Source organism: Balaenoptera musculus, chromosome 8 (assembly GCF_009873245.2).
Source record: "Balaenoptera musculus isolate JJ_BM4_2016_0621 chromosome 8, mBalMus1.pri.v3, whole genome shotgun sequence".
Lineage (NCBI taxonomy): Eukaryota > Metazoa > Chordata > Mammalia > Artiodactyla > Balaenopteridae > Balaenoptera > Balaenoptera musculus.
Window position 1 is genome coordinate 29616915 of NC_045792.1, and position 18813 is coordinate 29635727.

The window sequence follows — 18813 nt, forward strand, 5'->3', positions numbered from 1 at the left end:
GGAGGGCTAATGGCACCAGAAGGCAGAGGCCAGAGGTGACACTAAATATCCTAAAATGCACAAAACAGCCCCCCACAACAAATAACTATGTGGCACAAAATGTCACTGGTACTGAGATTGAGAAACATTGGCTAGAAAATGACCTACATAATCCATCCTCGTTCCCTCTTTCAGTGGCTACTGACATGCTCAGGGCTAAGTCAGCTAACCCAGGGTTTGCTCTCCCTTCTTTACTTGTCACTTTTCTCCTTACGACATCCCAAGTGCTGTAAGACATTCTGGTTAGTAATGAATATTATTCTGGGAAAATATCAGAAATGTCAATTTTAATACCTTTCTAGTAGGTAACAAGTAATGTATAATTTAATATAATTTAACTTAATACTGTATTAAATCAAGGTTCAGGTAATATTTTATAAGTGAAAAACACAATGTTTCTTACCTTAAATAGACAACGGCATATATATTCATATACCATATGTTTTAATGAGTTGATAAGAGACTGAATCCTCTGTTCTGTATTTTCAGAATCCTGTAGATTACAATTTGAAAACTGAAAAACCATTAGGAAATTCATGAGCATTTAAAAGGTACCCCACAGTTTAATCATGCTTATAAATTGTTCCTCCAGACTCAAAACTGATTCTGAACAATTATCTTCGTCAATCAGACTCAAGGGACTAGACGAATAAATGCATTAAACTTCTACATTAATATAATAAAAAATTGATGTATTTTTTAATGTATAGAGTTAAAGCTTTCAATAAATAAAAATTATAATCAATTACCAGTAATATCATATGAATTGAATTTGACCATACCACTTTGATTCCTACTGGCATTAAAAATACTACATCAATCTGGGATAAAGCCATTTAATTACTTGTATTATAATTACCAATCCGGCCCCAAAACAGTATGACCAAAACCATACTATAAAGAATTTTCTCATCCTCAGTATAGGAACCTAAATGATATTAAACCATGCCCTCCAGCTTGAATTTGAAATACGTGGTGTAAAAATTCATTGTTGTAGTTTTTTATCTGCTTTTGTACCTCCATTGTACATGATTGCTATGATTTGAAAAATATCATTAATGGCTATTTAATTTGATTAATGAAAAATGGCTTGGCGTAGGAATAGTGGAGGGGATGTTGTAAAGGCTGGCCTTTTCCCTTAGTGTGATATAAGTGTAAGTCTCACTTCATTCTGGGTGCAACTGGAGAATACATGCCTTGCAGAATTCAATTCAGGTATAACATTTAGACAAAATTTGCTTGCTTCCTTGTGATGATAATTGGCAAGGAAAAAAAAACCTAGCAAAATAATTTTAACAGTTCAGAGAAGTACACCCAGGATGACAGGATGAGCAATAAAATGAGTGAAATTAGCAGAAAACATTGTGACTTGATATTCAGATACATCAAATGTAGGTTTCTGGCCTTGTTAGTAGCATGTTCTAACCAAGAGAGCTCATTATTCACAGTTCATACCACAGACACTTCTCTTAATTTTACTATTTATTAACAAAGATCACATGTGAAATTGAAGCTTGGATCCACTAAAAGACACTCTAATGTGAGACAGAATATAGTACCTACAAGATCCAGTAGATTTTCAAAACAATTGAAAACAAGTTTTTTACTCTATGTATTTCAGATTATATTTTTCAAATGAACTCAAATGCCCACCTAAACACACATGTGCATATACACATACACATACATACAAAGGTCAATGTTTATTCAATGGCCATATTATCACAGAACTATTGTCACTGAGGAAATACTGAGCTATAAGCTTTTCTAAACAGTACAAAATGACCAGTATTTTTACTAAGTTGAGTTAGACCTTCTAACTTATTTCTCAGTTCTTATATTTTATAGGGCCATTGAATTTTAACATAAATTTTTTTTACTAAAAGATAAGAATGAATTTTAAATGGACTTATTACTGTGTACTTTCTAAGTAATTTATACAAAATTATTAATGCAAAAGAAGTTAAGTATAAATGACTCTCTAGATTTACCTGCTGACACAGCAAATTAGAAATATGATCAATATATCATGAACCAACTCTCACAGACTTTACACTTTACTGTTTTTTGCAAAAATTCTACCAGCACAATATTATAAATGGTTTGATTATATTTAACATATTAAAATTCAATTTTTTTTTTAAAACCAAAGGACAAAGAACACAATTATGTATTCTTCAGCCCTTTCCTGCATCTTGAAACCTTATCTTTGTCCAAAGGACATTACATATATACATGGGAGAAATGCTTATCTTGTCTCCCAGGACTGAGATGACAGATTTTACTAACAAAGCCTACCCCCAAAGCACAAGCTCTTCGTTAGGTGCCATTTTATTTCAAATCTAATGTAACAACAACTTCAAATGATTTACTTTAGTGGAAAAGACATCAGTAAACTTTAATCATTATTTGTAATCAAATAAAGATTTTCTGAAGTAACTCATTCATGAAAATATTAAGTAGTCCATGCCAATGAAGACAAAGATTTTTTCCTGTTTTATTCTCCGCTATATCACCCATGCACCTAGAAAAATGCCTGCCACATGGTAAGTCTGCGATAAATATTAACTGAATGAATAATAATCTTTCCTCAGAAAGACAGACTTAAGTAAACCTACTCGGATATGAAATTTTGCTCCTAACTATCTAAAAGAACAAATTATTCTCACCCAAAATATAATTCTAAAAAACACTTACATTAGTATTATACTGAACACAAAAAACTATAAACAACTTGATGAATTTGGTTTCATAAAAATATTTTTTTAATAAATTAAAAAGCAAATTAATAAACCCAAAATATTTACAACATATGACAAAGGTTTAGTGTCCTTAATATATAAGAAACTCTTATAAGTAAAATTTTAAAATACTGATACCATAGAAAGTAAAAATAATAATTCACCAAAGAAAAAACACAAATAATCTGATATTTATTTTACAAGTGATAGTTATCTTACAAGTGACCAAAGACTTTCAAATATAATGAAATATTTTTCAATTACCTAATAGGATAATTATTAAAAGTTATTTTAATAATTAAAGTTATTAAAAATTATTTAAAATGAATATATAATACTCATTTTTGCTCAAGGTGTAGATTTAAAAGTCCCCTGTTGTTGTATTAGTTTAATATACCAACAGCATATATTTCCAAAGGATAATTAGACAATATTTGTCTAAAGGCTTACAAATGTGCATTTTTGCCCCAGCTATCCAAGTCTAGGAATTTAACCTGGAAAATAATTGGAGAAACAAAACACTGGGGGAAAAACCCTGTAAGTGTCTATAGCTATTTTAAACATAATCCCCAAATTCTTTGACCCTCCATCCATCAAGAGTTAAAGTCTCTTTCCCCTTCTTGAATCTGTGTAGGCTCTGACTGCTTCAACCCATAGAATACAGCAGAAATGACCCAAGGCTAGGTTATAAAAGGCAATTCAGCTTCTGCCTTGTTCACTGAAATACATGTTTGGTATCTCAATTTGCAATATGAGGAATCCAACTACTCTGTGCTGTGAGGAAGTCAAGCTTCATGGAGAGGTGCTACAGTCAGCAGTCCTAGTCATCAAGTCCACCCACCCCAAGTACCAGACATGAAAGTGAAGCCTCCCCAAAACCACTTGCACTCTCAATTCCTCCCAACCAAGACCCCAGACCTTGTGAAGCAGAGGTAAGCCATCCCTGCAGTGCCCTGACAAAATTTTCCATAGAATCCATGAGCATAAGAAAGAATCAATGAGCATAAGAGAAACATTGTTTTAATCTGCTAAATTTGGGGGTAATAAGATATTCAGCAGAGATAACCATAACACCCTATAGGAGGTAGCTAAATAAAGTAGGGTATAGCCTCACAAGCTCTCAAAAATATTGTGTAGGTTTGTATTTACTGACATGAAAATTGTGTACAATATATTTTTAAAGCACAGTATTATACCTTTTGGTAAAAATTATGTGTATTCTTTAATATATTGTTCCCTCCATTAGAATACAAGCTTGATAAAACAGTGTATATTCCTGTATTCCCATTTTCTAGAACTATATCGAGTATGTATTATAGCCTCAAACAACAAGGGTATACAATGAAATTTTAAATGTTGTTTTCCCCAGGTAATGGGATTATGTGGATAATTTATCTTTATACCTTCCTGAATCATCCAGGTTTTTTTTTTTAATGATCATCTGAGAAGATAATCATTTATTAATTTATACTCAGAACATAAATCATTTCCATTAAGAGGACTGCCACATTGGGACAGTTTGTTAAAAACATAAAATGCAACTAAAGAGCTAGTTTCTTTTAAATATAGTTTAAAAGTGTTACATATGGTCTTTTGAAACATAATTCCAAGCAACTTTTCTCAGGAAATTATTATAAATTAAGCACCTAGTAAAGTGATCTCTCTCATTCAGTCTCAGCTATGAGGTAACCAACAGCATACCTGTTTGTTTTGCAGAGCTCGCTGGAAAAGTCGGAGAAATGCAGCCAAACTAAAACGGTACATGTTATTAATTTTTGACAAGTCAGAGATAATGAAGTACATCTTGCTGGCACTCTCAGCCAGAGGGAGATAGGCATCCCGCTCCTGTGGAACAAGGTGGGGGGGGGGGGCGGGGCGGGAAGGGTGACACCTTAGTTCTAATGCTTTACTGCCACCTACAGACTGCTATGCACATATCTAGCCACAGCCTTACTTTCAACATACATACAACAAATAAAGATGAATCACAGAATTTTATAAAGAAACTGCATAATCCAGCTTTTCTATTCTTAAGTTTTTATACTTCTTTTAATCCTAAGATATTACATTTTTGTTTTGTATTTTTATGTAACTGCAGGTAATGTATTCTGAATACTTCCCCTCCCCTCTGATTACAGAGCTAGAAGTAGTACATGGGTTGGTTTTAATGAAGACAAGAACACTTGTATTAGGGGAAAGAGGTAAGCACCTGTATTAGGATTAAATGGAATGGTAAACAGCTGTGATCAGAGGTCACGTAGGTCATGTAAGACAGCATGGCACTACAGGCTACCCCTGTAGTGGAGAAAAGTTAGAACAATGAATCTAGTGTGTGGGACTGGTACCAACAAGAACACTGATGGAAGTAGAGGTAGAGTAGAAGACTGTAACGAGTGTCCACATTAAGATAATAAAGCACCTAGCACTGTTCAACATAAGCATAGAACAAACCAATAATCACAGGGGCTTTCATTCTGACTGAAGGTAAATGATGATAAAGATGAAAGGATCATAGGATTAAATGGCCTTGAGGTTATGAACTGAACTCTGAGAAGGGTCTCCATGTCATTCTGATCAAAGCACCAGGATTATAAATATGATACTGGTAAAATTATGTGTGTGACTCAGCGATGCCTGTTCAGAAAGAGAAGGCACAGAAAGTTCAAAATCCTTTTGGTATACAGTGACAGCTATGACATCTGCCAATTTTAGCTATGGTAGAGAAGGTGGGATGACTGGATTGGAAACAGGCTATAAGTTTTTTCTTATTCTGATTTCAACAGAGCTCTTTCTCAAGTGAAGAAAGTAATACTATGTAAGTGTAGAATTTGAGCAACAGCTGAAAAACACCTAAAATAACATTTGGAAAAGTCATTGAGGGAAATGGGAAATATTAAAGGATGTCAGTAAGGGTCCAGGTCAGGTTGGAGACTGGGAATTCACAATAACATTAATCTGCTTCATTGTTTGATTTTCTTCAGCAAATCTCTGTCACCAAATGTAGGAGGAAAAAAAAAAAGATACATTGTACTGATATAAGGTTGAAATTTTGCTCTAGGAAATGTCGAAAGAATAAAGCAAGAAGGATTTTACCCATTTTTAAGAAAAGAGTTCAGATCAACACATTCATGGGGTCCAGGATGAGTAGGGAAGAAAAATGTTTTTGATGGAAAGAATAGCTTTTAACTCTTTTATTGATATACTTAACTTGCCTTAACTTAAGAAAAGTTCCAGGAATGGCAAAAATGTTCTCTAACAGTCATTTTAAACACGCTCATTTTCAATTTCAGTAAAAATTTATAGCTCTAGAACTTTGGATAACATGCCAGAAATCAGTAGTACTCAGCAGGGCTCAATGACCAGCACTCCTTACCCTTGATACCCTCAACATCTATCACCCTCTCTATAATAAGAATTAGACCCAAGGACCTGGTGTTTTTGAATAGCTTTCTTTTATTGCAATCATCATTCCCCTGAAGTCCTGGTACTATAATTTTTATCATATTAACATGAAAGTTTCAGAAAACAATATAAGATCACAAAGAAGGAAATATTTACTTGATCAAGAGAAATTTGGAGTTTGTAAGATTCTTTAAGTGACTCCTGAATAAGTGCACTGCTTGCTTTTGTCTGATTCAAAGATTCAATCAAATCCTTATTTTCCAAAATATTGCCTTGAGAAGTGGCAAGTGTCTGCAGAAAAATTAATAAAATAATATGAACATTATTATATATATTAAAATAATCATTTAAAAGAAGCCCATGTTAGCTATCATTAATTTGATGATGTTTTGGGGAACTTATGTTCTCTTAAAAGAATTTCATTATTTTACAGCCTTCTATATCAAAAGATATTGTAAATCATTATATGATACTATATCATCAAAACATTGTATATGTATTAATTTTATCAACCTAATAAAAATAAAAACTATTTAAAGTTACAGATCAAATCATAATTTCATGCTACCTTTGAATGTTTTTCTGAGCATAAAATCAAATATTAATGAAATAATACAGTATAAAGACGATATTAGTTAAAAATTGCTTGTCTTAAACATTACACCTAGAAGTCTTATATTCCTAGACATCTACCTTTTTCTATTTGAATTTTGACTTTAAGATACATATTGATGTGTCTTTGATACAACCAAAAACATGCTAAAGGTAATCTAATTTTTTAAAAAACAATATTTGATTATAATCAAAATAATGTAATATGAAAAATATACTGAATAGCTCAATTTTACCTCTAAAAGAGATTCTTCAAGCTTAGCTAACTGTATTTTCTTATCTTCTTCCTGTTGCAATAGTTTTGTTTTCTGGTCCTCTAAATCAGGTTTCTCATGCTGAATAGTTAATGCCAAAAGCTTAAAAAAAAAGCCAAGGTTATTCTAGCAATAAAGTTCAAACAAAACAAACCAAAATGAAAACTTCCCACAAACAGGCCTTATGTTGGATCAAATATTACAAGTATAATGATACTACTATGTACTTCATTTCATTCTTTCTAGTTAAACATATGAGACACCTTCACAATTATTTCTGACAAAAGAGGCAAAATGAATAGTTAACTAATTGATAAAATGTTAAATATTATAGGGCAGCTATAAGAAATTGCATTACTTAACATATCAACATGTAATATTCAGTTCTTAAATTAGATTAAATATATAAAAACTATGGAAGCAAACATTTTTAATGGTAAGTAGTCACAAAAAGAAATAGTTACCTTACTTAAAATACTATATTAAAATCACAATGAGATACCACATCACATCCACTAAGATGGCTATAATTAAAAAGACAAATTATAATAAATGTTGTCCAGAATGTGGAGAAAAGGGAACCCTCATATATTATTGGTAGGAAAGTAAAATTGTGCAGCTACTTTGGAAAACTTTGTCTATTCCTCAAAATGGTAAATATAGAGTTACCATAAGACTCAGAAATTCTACTAAAAAAGCATTGAATTGTAAACTTTCAAGAGGTGAATTGTATGATATATGAACTGAATCTTAATAAAGCTGTTGAAAACTGCTATGTCAAATTCTTCAGTTTGAAACTTTAAAATAGGAAATGACATTTGCATGTCATAAAATATATTAATTCAAAATCTATTGTATAAGCATGTTCATTTAGTTCTTGTTAAAGTAATACCTAAATAGCCCTTTTCAGCAATTACTGTGGAGATCTTTTATATAGAAGAAGCAATTCTGTCAATTCTGCCAAGCTCTGAGTAATTTGACATTGTTTTATTTATGAGAAGTATCATCAAGCCAATCAAAAGACATTGTTCATAAAAATATGCAGTGAGTCATCTAGTACGGTAAGAAAAATATTTTAATAGGAGAGTTTTAAAAATTACAATAAAGTAAAAACCATGGCAAATATACATGCTATCATATAAATCAAAAGAGAAAAAATATACTATTGTTAGATGGTAAAAAACAGGATGATACTAAAAAAGTCAACAGGATATCTTTAAAGAGGAAGAATGAGTAAGGGAGTATATAAGTAAAAATCTGTACATGAAAATCATTTTGCAATTCATGTAATAACTATAAACTGTAATAAGCCATACACGGATAAAGTGAATTCAAACATGCAAATGTTCTAGTCCAAAAAAAAATTGTTGGATTTGGAATCAAAGACGCTCACCTAGCTGAATAAGTCAATAACTGCAATTTTAACATTTAAACTTCAGTTTTCATAGTTAAAAAAAATAAAGTTGCTAATCTTAACATGTATGATCCTCCATTTCTCAAATTCTAACAAATATTACAGGAGTAGACTGTAAAATTAAAGTTATACTGGAAGAAGCAGCAATTTGATATTAGCAACAAATATACAATTCTAACACTAATGGAAAATGAAATAAACCCAAATGTGTTACTGACTTGCAAGTGTATTTTCAAAATCATGAGTTTAAATGCTAATCAATTTAACAAAATAGCTTCCCACTCAAAATATTTCATTAGTATACAAAGATACTAAAGATTTCTAAGGCAAATGATTGTCCACATATACCTGTCCTCGTAATCCACTTCTTGTTGTAGTAAAGTTAACCTCAGTAACAATGGAAGCTGCATCCGGTGGAATAAAGGGATTTGGGTTTCTTGTTGACAAAAAAAGGCGAAATTCTTCATTGTAGTCGATAATTTTGTCACCTATTTGTACCACATAACGTGGTCCTATTTTTTTAAAATGACATAATTAGTTGGCCAGAATATTCTGTATTTTGTTACATGACATTAAAAAATATAATTTTCTAGTACTTCTAAATAGTTTTTATTACAGGCTTTTAGATACAGTCCAAAATACAGCAACAGCAAGGCCACCCAAAAGACTATTAACGAGAATGCTCTACTGATCAGTCAGCACTTATGCAAACAAGGATAAATAATATTCATTAAGACAATCCTAGGATACTGAAGCATCAAAGGAATATCTACTTATATTCAATATAGTTTTAACATTAACTATATGTTTGATATTACTAATTTTTCTGAAATGTTTGATTATAGATGACAAAAATAGAAACTCTTATTAATTATTCTCTACTTCAAAATTCATCAATGTGTTTATTGTACTAGTATTTAAGATGTAACACTTGAAAACAGAATGACCTGGTAAAAACCTGGAATTAACAACATATGAGTAATTGTAAAGAATCCATTATTAACGTCAAAAAAGATTTATTCAGACTGCCGTACACAGGTACTTTGCAATAAATTAAACTGAGAAAAAGTAAACTTCTGCCTCACAAAGGAGTTTTTTTATATTCTAATATAAAAAACAATTATATTAATTATACAACATCTACAGAAAAATCAATCAACCATTACATGCATTACTTATGATTTTAACTGATAAAAAACGATTAATTTTTTAGGTAAAAATACATATTATCAATGATTATTTTCTAATGCTAAGAAAAACAATATAATGAATTTTTGAAAATCCTAGAATAGATTTTAAAATTTACTTAACTTTTTAAAGTTAATGTGAAAAGAATTCAATATGCACTTTATGAAAGAGGATATGTAAATGGTTAAAAAACAATATCAAAATAATGCTGAACTTTAACCATTATTAGAAAAAAACAAATTTAAAGTTTCAATGTAATAACCATACACCAACTAGAATGATTCAAGAAAATGCAAGCAGGATAAATGCAAAGAAAACTACTTCTAAGAACATCATAGTAAAACCACTGAATATCTATGACAAATGCAGCACAACAATAATGCAAAGGCAGGTACTGGGTATATGGAGTTAAAGACCAATACTGGAAAAGTGGCAAAGTATTTATCTATATTAAAAAAAATAAGTCACAGATGCATACTGTTATACACAGGGTAGCCATTAAAAACTATCAGGTTAATTAGAAAACTACATTAGTTATTGCATGAATTGGTTAACTGTATTACATTACAAATATTAAGACTGCCATGGTGAATAAAAATGCAAAACCAAATGATATACTGTTTATGAGAAACACACTTTATAAAGAAAACCAACAGAAAATTGAAAGTAAAAGAATGGAAAAATATACCATGTGAACACCAATCCCCAAAATTAGTGTAATCATTCTAATACCAAATTCTAAAACTTGAGATACTTCTAGAGACAAAAGACAGTTGATAATGATAAAGAAAATAACCAAACAGGAAGACAGCACATTCCAAATATGTATGAATCCAAACACACAGCTTCAAAATATTTAAAGTAAAAATTGACAGAACTAAAAGAAAAAATTCAAAATCATAGAGACTTTTTCTCAATACATGATAGAACAAATAGAAATAAAAAGTAAAGGTATGGAAAATCTGAACATTACTATTAACAAACTTGAATTAATTGACTTTAGAGAAAATTATAATAACCAAGAGCAAAATTTACATAATTTTCAAGCGTACATGGAATATTTGTGAAAATTAACCAATGCCAGATCATAAAAAAAGCTTCAGCAGGATTAAAAAAACTGAATACTTCAGAATAAGTTTTCTGACCACAACAGAGATAAGCTAGAAACCAATCCCAAAAGGGTAACTAGAAAATATCCAACTCCCTGGAAATTAAACAACAAAAGCAATAAGTAACTTATGAATTAAAAAAATACAAACCAAAACTTGTGGTATGAAGCTGAAGAAGGGCTTAGCAGAAAGTTTATAGACAAAAAAAATGCATATATTAGGAAAAAGAAAATAATGAATTATCAATACTTTGAATTTCCATTTCAAGAATCTAAAAAAAGACAGCCAAATAAAATCTAAGGAAAATATTAAGAATAAAATAAATAAAAAGCAAAAATTGAAAATACAATAGAGAAAATCAACAAAGTTAAAAATTGGTATTTCGAAAAAATCAGTAAAATTGATAAACTGCTATCAAGACCTACCAAAGAAAAAGAGAAAAAAAATTATCAATATCGAAAAAAAGACACATTATTGAAAAACTCAGAAATTTTAAAGTTATAAGAATATTATATAAAAACACACCAATACATTTGACAAATTAAATGCAATAGACAAACACCTAAAAAAATTAATCTAAGTTGATATATACACAGAATATAGATTACAAACAAAACTAAATTAACTCAGGGAGAAGAAATCAAGATGGCAAAGCAGAAGGATGCAGAACACATCAAAAATATGTCTACACGTGAAACAAATCTCACTGAAAGCTAACTGTAGACTAGCAGAACTAGAAGACTGTAAGAAAGATCCATATAGAATTGGGTATAAAGGGATGAGAAGCTATCAGGTCTGGACCTGTGCCCCTGGGAGGGGACTCAGAAGAAGAGGGATCACACAGGAGGAGATCCTCTCTAGGAAGTAGGCGGTTTGAGTCACAAATTGGGCACCCTTGTCCAAAGGTCAGACACTGAGAATGTGAGTCTCTTTGCTGTTTGGAGGGCTGGGGGAACTAACAGGAGGGCTGTGAGAAGCCTGGACTCCATTCATGAGGAGCGCATACTCGCTTGCTTACTTCCAAAACAGGGTGGAGAGGGTGGACTGAAACTGCATGGGTGGCTGACTGGTTTCCTGTGACTGCCCCAGAACGCACCCCAGTCTAAGTCTAGCAACTGCTTCAGCCTCACTGGGGTGAGGGCTGCTACAGCTGAGCAGAAAGCTCAGCTGTGAGAAGCAAAAGCAACTCAGACCTAAAGCGTGTCTGAGCAGGGTGGGAGCAGCCATTACTGGTACTTACACAGGCAGCACATCAGAGCAGCCATGATTTCTCTCTGTGGTCAGACAGCCACAATTCGCACCCAGACCAACGCCAAGTGCCCATGCCAGCCCCTCTTGCCCGAGCACTGCTCCCCTCCTGGGCAAGAATGCTGGTGCTGGGATTGAGGAGAAAACACACTTCAAGGGAATGGAGCCAGCTCGGACCCAACCCTCAAAACTTCTGCTCCACACTATTTACTATTTAGCCAGGACATGGAAGCAACCTAAGTGTCCATCAACAGATGAATGGATAAAGATGTGGCACATATAGACAATGGAATATTACTCGGCCATAAAAGGAAACGAAATTGAGTTATTTGTAGTGAGTGGATGGACCTAGAGTCTGTCATACAGAGTGAAGTAAGTCAGAGAAAACTAAATACCATATGCTAACACATATATATGGAATCTAAAAAAAACCAATGGTTCTGAAGAACCTAGGGGCAGGACATGAATAAAGAAACAGACGTAGAGAATGGACTTGAGGACACCGGGAGGGGCAAGGGTAAGCTGGGACAAAGTGAGAGAGTGGCATGGACATACATACACTACCAAATGTAAAATGGATAGCTAGTGGGAGGCAGCCGCATAGCACAGGGAGATCAGCTCAGTGCTTTGTGACCACCTAGAGGCGTGGGATAGGGAGGGTGGGAGGGAGACGCAAGAGGGAGGGGATATGGAGATATATGTATATGTACAGCTGATTCACTCTGTTATACAGCAGAAACTAACACAACAATATAAATCAATTATACTCTAATAAAGATGTAAAAAAAAAAAAAAAAAAGAACCCAACAAAAGAGAGAGAAAAAAAAAAAAAAACTTCTGCTCCAGAAACTTGGGAACAGACCCCACCCCCTACAGAGCAGTGATGGCCACTGAGCAGAGAAAAAGCCCCAGCTACACCTGGCTCTGATCTAACAACTCCATCTCCAGCTTCCTACCAAGGTGATAGCTGTCAGCAAACCTGAGGAAAGACAGGTTCTGTGTTCACATCAGATTCAGCAGACTGTACCACACAAAGGCACCCATTAAAGACTGCAATAGGCAACAGTTTCACCTAATTTCATAAAGACAGAGAAAGTTAAGCAAAATGAGAAGACAGAGGAATTTGCCTCAATTGAAAGAGCAAGAGAAAATCCCTGAAAAAAACAACTAATGAGACAGAAATAAAAAATTTACCAGATTAGGAGTTCAATGCATTAGTAATAAAAAATGCTAACTGAAGCAGGCAAAAGAGTAGCTGAACACAGTGAGAATTTTAATAATGAACTAGAAAATATAAAAAAGAATTAGAATTGAAGAATACTGTAACTGAAATGGAAAACACAATAGAAGGATTAACAGCTGACTAAGTGATATACAAGAACACAAAAGTGATCTGGAAGATAGAATAATGGAAATAACCAAATCAGGAAAGGAAGGGAAGAAGGGAGAAAAGGAAGGAAGGAAGGGAGGGAGGGAGGAAGGAAGGGAGAGAGGGAGGGAGAGAGGGAGGGAGAGAGGATGAAAGAAAGAAGAACAGTTTAAGGGAGCTCTGGGACAACATCAATCGTACCAACATTGCATCATACGGGTCCCAGAAGGAGAAGAGAGAGAGAACAGGGTAGAAAATGTATTTGATGAAATTATGGCTGAAAACTTCATAAACCTGAAGAAGAAAACAGATATACAGGTACAAGAAGCACAGAGGGTCCCAAACAAGATGAACTAAAAAGACACACACCAAGACATATCATAATTAAATCAGCAAAAGTTAAAGAGAAAATTCTAAAGACAGAAAGAGAAAAACAAAGAGTCTCATAAAAGGGAACCCAAAGAAGGTTACCAACTAATATTTTTGCAGAAACTTTGCAGGCTAGAAGGGAGTGGCATGATATACTCAAAGTGCTGAAAAGGAAAAACCGCCTAACTTACAATAGATATACAAAAATTAGAAAGAAAGAAACACAAGCATACCATGAAAGGAAATCATCAAACCACAAAGGAAGAATCTAAAAGAAGAAAAAAAAGAACAAAAAAGAACTCAAAACTACCAGAAAACAGGTAACAAAATGGCAATAAGGACATACCTATCAATAATTATTTTAAATGTCAATGTAATAAATATTCCAATCAAAAGACATAGGGTGGATGATTGGATTAAAAAAGACCCATCTATGTGCTGCTTATATACAATGGAATATTACTCAGCCATAAAAAAGAACGAAACTGAGTTATTTGTAGTGAGGTGGGTGGACCTAGAGTCTGTCATACAGAGTGAAGTAAGTCAGAAAGAGAAAAACAAATACCATATGCTAACACATATATATGGAATCTAAAAAAAAATGGTCAGAAGAACCTAGGGGCAAGACGGGAATAAAGATGCAGACCTATTAGAGAATGGACTTAAGGATACAGGGAGGGGGAAGGGTAAGCTGGGACAAAGTGAGAGAGTGGCATGGACATATATACACTACCAAACGTAAGATAGTTAGCTAGTGGGAAGCAGCTGCATAGCACAGGGAGATCAGCTTGGTGCTTTGTGACCAACGAGAGGGGTGGGATAGGGAGGGTGGGAGGGAGAGAGACGCAAGATGGAAGAGATATGGGGACATATGTATATGTATAACTGATTCACTTTGTTATAAAGTAGAAACTAACACACCATGGCAAAGCAATTATACTCCAATAAAGGTGTTAAAAAAAAACAACCAGAAAATAAATAAATTAATTAAAAATAAAAAAGACCCATCTATGTGCTGCTTACAAGAGACTGACTTCAGAGCTAAAGACACACTAACTGAAAGTGAAGGGATGGAAAAGAGATTTCACGGAAATGGAAATAGCAAGAAAGCAGAGGTAACAATACTCATATCAGACAAAGTAGACTTTAAAACAAAGTCTATGACAAAAGACAAAGAAGAGCATCATGTAATAATAAAAGGATCAACACAAGTACAGGATATTACACTTGTTAACATGTATGCACCTAATACAGGAGCACCTAAATATATAAAGCAAATACTAAGAGACATAAAGGGAGAAACTGACAATAACAGAATAGGAGGAGCCTTTAACATACCACTTACATTAATGGACAGATCATCCAGAGGGAAAATCAATAAGGAAACAGGGTCTTAAATGACACAACAGGCCAGCTGGACTTAATAGATATCTACAGGACATTCTACCCCAAAAGAGCAGAATACACATTCTCTTTAAGTGCACATGAAATGTTCTCCAGGATTGATAATGTGCTAAGACACAAAACAAGTCTCAACAAATTTAAGAAGACAGAAATTATATCAGGCATTTTTTCTGACCACAACAGTATGAAACTAGAAATCAATTACAGGAAGAAAACTGGGAAAAGCACAAATATGTGAGAAATAAACAACATGCTACTGAAAACCAGTGAGCCAATGAAGAAATTAAAGAGGAAAACAGGAAATACATTGAGACAAAAGATAATGGAAACACAACTTGCCAAAATCTATGGGATGCAACAAAAGCAGTTCTAAGAGAGAAGTTTACAGCAATGCAGGCCCACCTCAAGAAATAAGAAAAATCTCAAATAAACAACCTAACCTATCATCTAAAGGAATTAGGAAATGAAGAACAAATAAAGCCCAAAGTCAGCAGAAGGAAAGAAATAATAAATATTAGAGAGGAAATAAAATTAGAGACAAAAAACAATAGAAAAGGTCAATGAAAGCAAGAACTTGTTTTTTGAAAAGATAAACAAAATAAATAAACCTTTAGCCAGGCTCATCAAAAGAGAGAAAATGCAAATAAACAAAAGAAGAAATGCAAGAGGAGAAATTACAGCCATTATCACAGAAATATAAAAAATCATAAGAGAATACTATGAACAGTTATATGCCAACAAAATAGACAAGCCAGAAGAAATGGGCACATTTCTAGAAACATATAACCTGACAAGGAAGGAAGAGACCATCTGAACATACCAATTACTAACAGTGAAATTGAATTTGTAACAAAAATCCTCCCAGCAAATCCAGGACCCGCCAGCTTCACAAGGGAATTCCACCAAACACATAAAGAAGAGTTAATGCCTATCCTTCTCAAAGTATTACAAAACATTGAAGATGATGGAACACTCCCAAATTCATTCTATGAGGCCACTATTACCTGGATAACAAAACCAGACAAAGACACTACAACAAAAGAAAATTAAGGGCCAATATCTCTGATGAATACAGATGAAAAAATCCTCAACAAAATATTAGCAAACCAATTCAACAATAAATAAAAAGGATCATACACCATCATCAAGTGGGATTTATTCCAGGGATGCAAGGGTCAACACTCGCAAATCAATGATACATCACATTAACAAAAGAAAGAATAAAAATAATATGATCATCTCAATAAACACAGAAAAAGCACTTGACAAAATTCAACATCCATTCGTGATAAAAACTCTCATCAAAGTGGGTTTTCAGGGAGCATATCTAAACATAATAAAGGCCATTTATGACAAACCTATGGCTAACATCATACTCAATGGTGAAAAGGTGAAAAGAAAGCCTTTCCTCTCAAATCAGGAATAAGAGAAGGATGCCCAATCTCACCAATTCTGTTCAACATAGTATTGGAAGTCCCAGACACAGTATTCAGACAAGAAAAAGAAATAAAGAGTATCCAAATTGGAAGGGAAAAGTAAAACTGCTACTATCTGCAGATGACATAAAACTATATAAACAAAACCCTAAAGTCTCCACCAAAAAACTATTAGAACTAATAAATGAATTCAGTAAAGCTGAAGGACACAAAATTAATATACAGAAATCTGTTGCTTTTCTATACACTAACAATGAACTATGAGAAAGAGAAAGCAAGAAAACAATCCTGTTTAAAATCACATCAAAAAGAATAAACCACTGAGGAATAAACTTAACCAAGGATGTGCAAAACCCACTCTGAAAACTATAAAACATTTAAGAAGGAAACTGCAGCTGATACAAAGAAATGGAATGATATTCCGTGTTCTGCAATTGAAAGAATTCATATTGTTAAAATATCCATAGCACCCAAAGCAATCTAAAGATTCAATGCAATCCCTATCAAAATACCCATGACATTTTTCACACAACTAGAACAAATAATCCTAAAATTTATATGGAACAACAAAGGACCCCAAATTGCTAAAGTAATCTTGAGAAAAAAGAACAAAGCTGGAGGTATTATGCTCTCAGTCTTCAGAATATACTAGAAAGCTACAGTAATCAAAATAGCATGATACTGGCAGAAAATCAGCCACACAGTTCAATGGAACAAAATAGAGAGCCTAGAAAGAAACCCATGCACTTATGGTCAATTAATCTACAACAAATGTGTCAAGAATATACAATGGAGGAAAGACAGTCTCTTCAATAAGTGATGCTGGAAAAACTGGACAGCTACATGTAAAAGAATAAAATTAGGACATTTTATCACACCATATATAAAATAAATTCAAAACAGATTAGAGATAAACGTAAGACCTGAAAAAATAAAACTCCTAAAAGAGAAGGCAGAACACTCTTTTAGATAAGTCATAGCAATATTTTTTGGATCTGCCTCCACAGGCAAAAGGAAAAAAGGCAAAAATAAACAAATGAGACCTAATCAAACAAATCTAAAAGCTTTTGCACAGCAAAGGAAACCACTGACAAAACAAAAAGACAACCTACTGAACAGGAGAAAATATTTGCAAATGATATGATCAATAAGGGATTAATATCCAAAACATATAAACAGCTCATATAACTCAACATCAAAAAACAAGCAACCCGATTAAAAATTGGGCAGGAGACCTGAACAGACATTTTCCAAAGAAGAGATGCAGATGGCCAACAGGCACATGAAAAAATTCTAAGCACTGCTACCATTGGAGAAATACAATCAAAACCACAATGAGCTATTACCTCACATCTGGCAGAATGGCTTTCATTTAAAAGACCACAAATAACAAATGGTGGCGAGGAGGTAGAGAAAAGGGAACCCTAGTACACTGCTGGTGGGAATGTAAATTGGTACAGTCACTGTGGAAAACAGTATGGAGGCTACTCCAAAAACTAAATATAGAACTACCATATGATCCAGCAATTTTACTGCTGGGTAAACCTCCAAGGTAAACAAAAACACTAATTTGAAAAGTATATGTACTCCAATGTTCATAGCAGCATTATTTACAATAGCCAAGATACAGAAGCAACCTAAGTGTCCATTAATAGATGAATGGATAAAACAGATGTGATATATATGTATATACCATATATATATTAATATATATTGAAAATATATACACACACACATACACACAATGAAATATTACTCAGCCATAAAAAAGAAAGAAATTCTGCAATTTTCAGTAACATGGACGAACCTAGAGGGTATTATGCTTAGTGAAATAAGTCAGACAGAGAAAGACAAACACTCTATATTGCCACTTATATGTGGAATCTAAAAAATAAAACAAGTCAAAGTATATAACAAAACAAACAGACTAACAGAAATCAAACTAGTGCTTACCAGTGGGGAGAGAGAAGGGGAGAAGGGGAAGACAGGGATATGGTATTAAGAGATACAAACTACTACGTATAAACAAGGATATACTGTACACCAGGGGTCCCCAACCCCTGGGCCGCGGACCAGTACCACCTGAACCATCCCCCACACCCTATCCATGGAAAAACTGTCTTCCATGAAACCAGTCCCTGGTGCCAAAAAGGTTGAGGCCGCTGCTGTACAGCACAGGGAAATACAGCCAGCCACTGTTTTGTAATTAATTTAAACGAAGTATAATC

At 33.4% G+C, this 18813-nt stretch overlaps 1 protein-coding gene across 2 annotated transcripts in view; it reads right to left on the reverse strand.

Moving 5' to 3' along the window:
* Positions 1–18813, reverse strand: part of DYNC2H1 (dynein cytoplasmic 2 heavy chain 1) — a 368911-nt gene that overhangs the window by 188801 nt on the left and 161297 nt on the right. For both annotated transcript variants that reach the window (XM_036860514.1, XM_036860513.1), the window contains exons 66-70: positions 8811–8974; positions 7031–7150; positions 6339–6473; positions 4482–4625; positions 443–532 (exon numbers count right to left, since the gene is read on the reverse strand). In XM_036860514.1, the coding sequence (XP_036716409.1) occupies positions 443–532; positions 4482–4625; positions 6339–6473; positions 7031–7150; positions 8811–8974 (653 nt within the window). The remainder of the gene's footprint in view (positions 1–442; positions 533–4481; positions 4626–6338; positions 6474–7030; positions 7151–8810; positions 8975–18813) is intronic.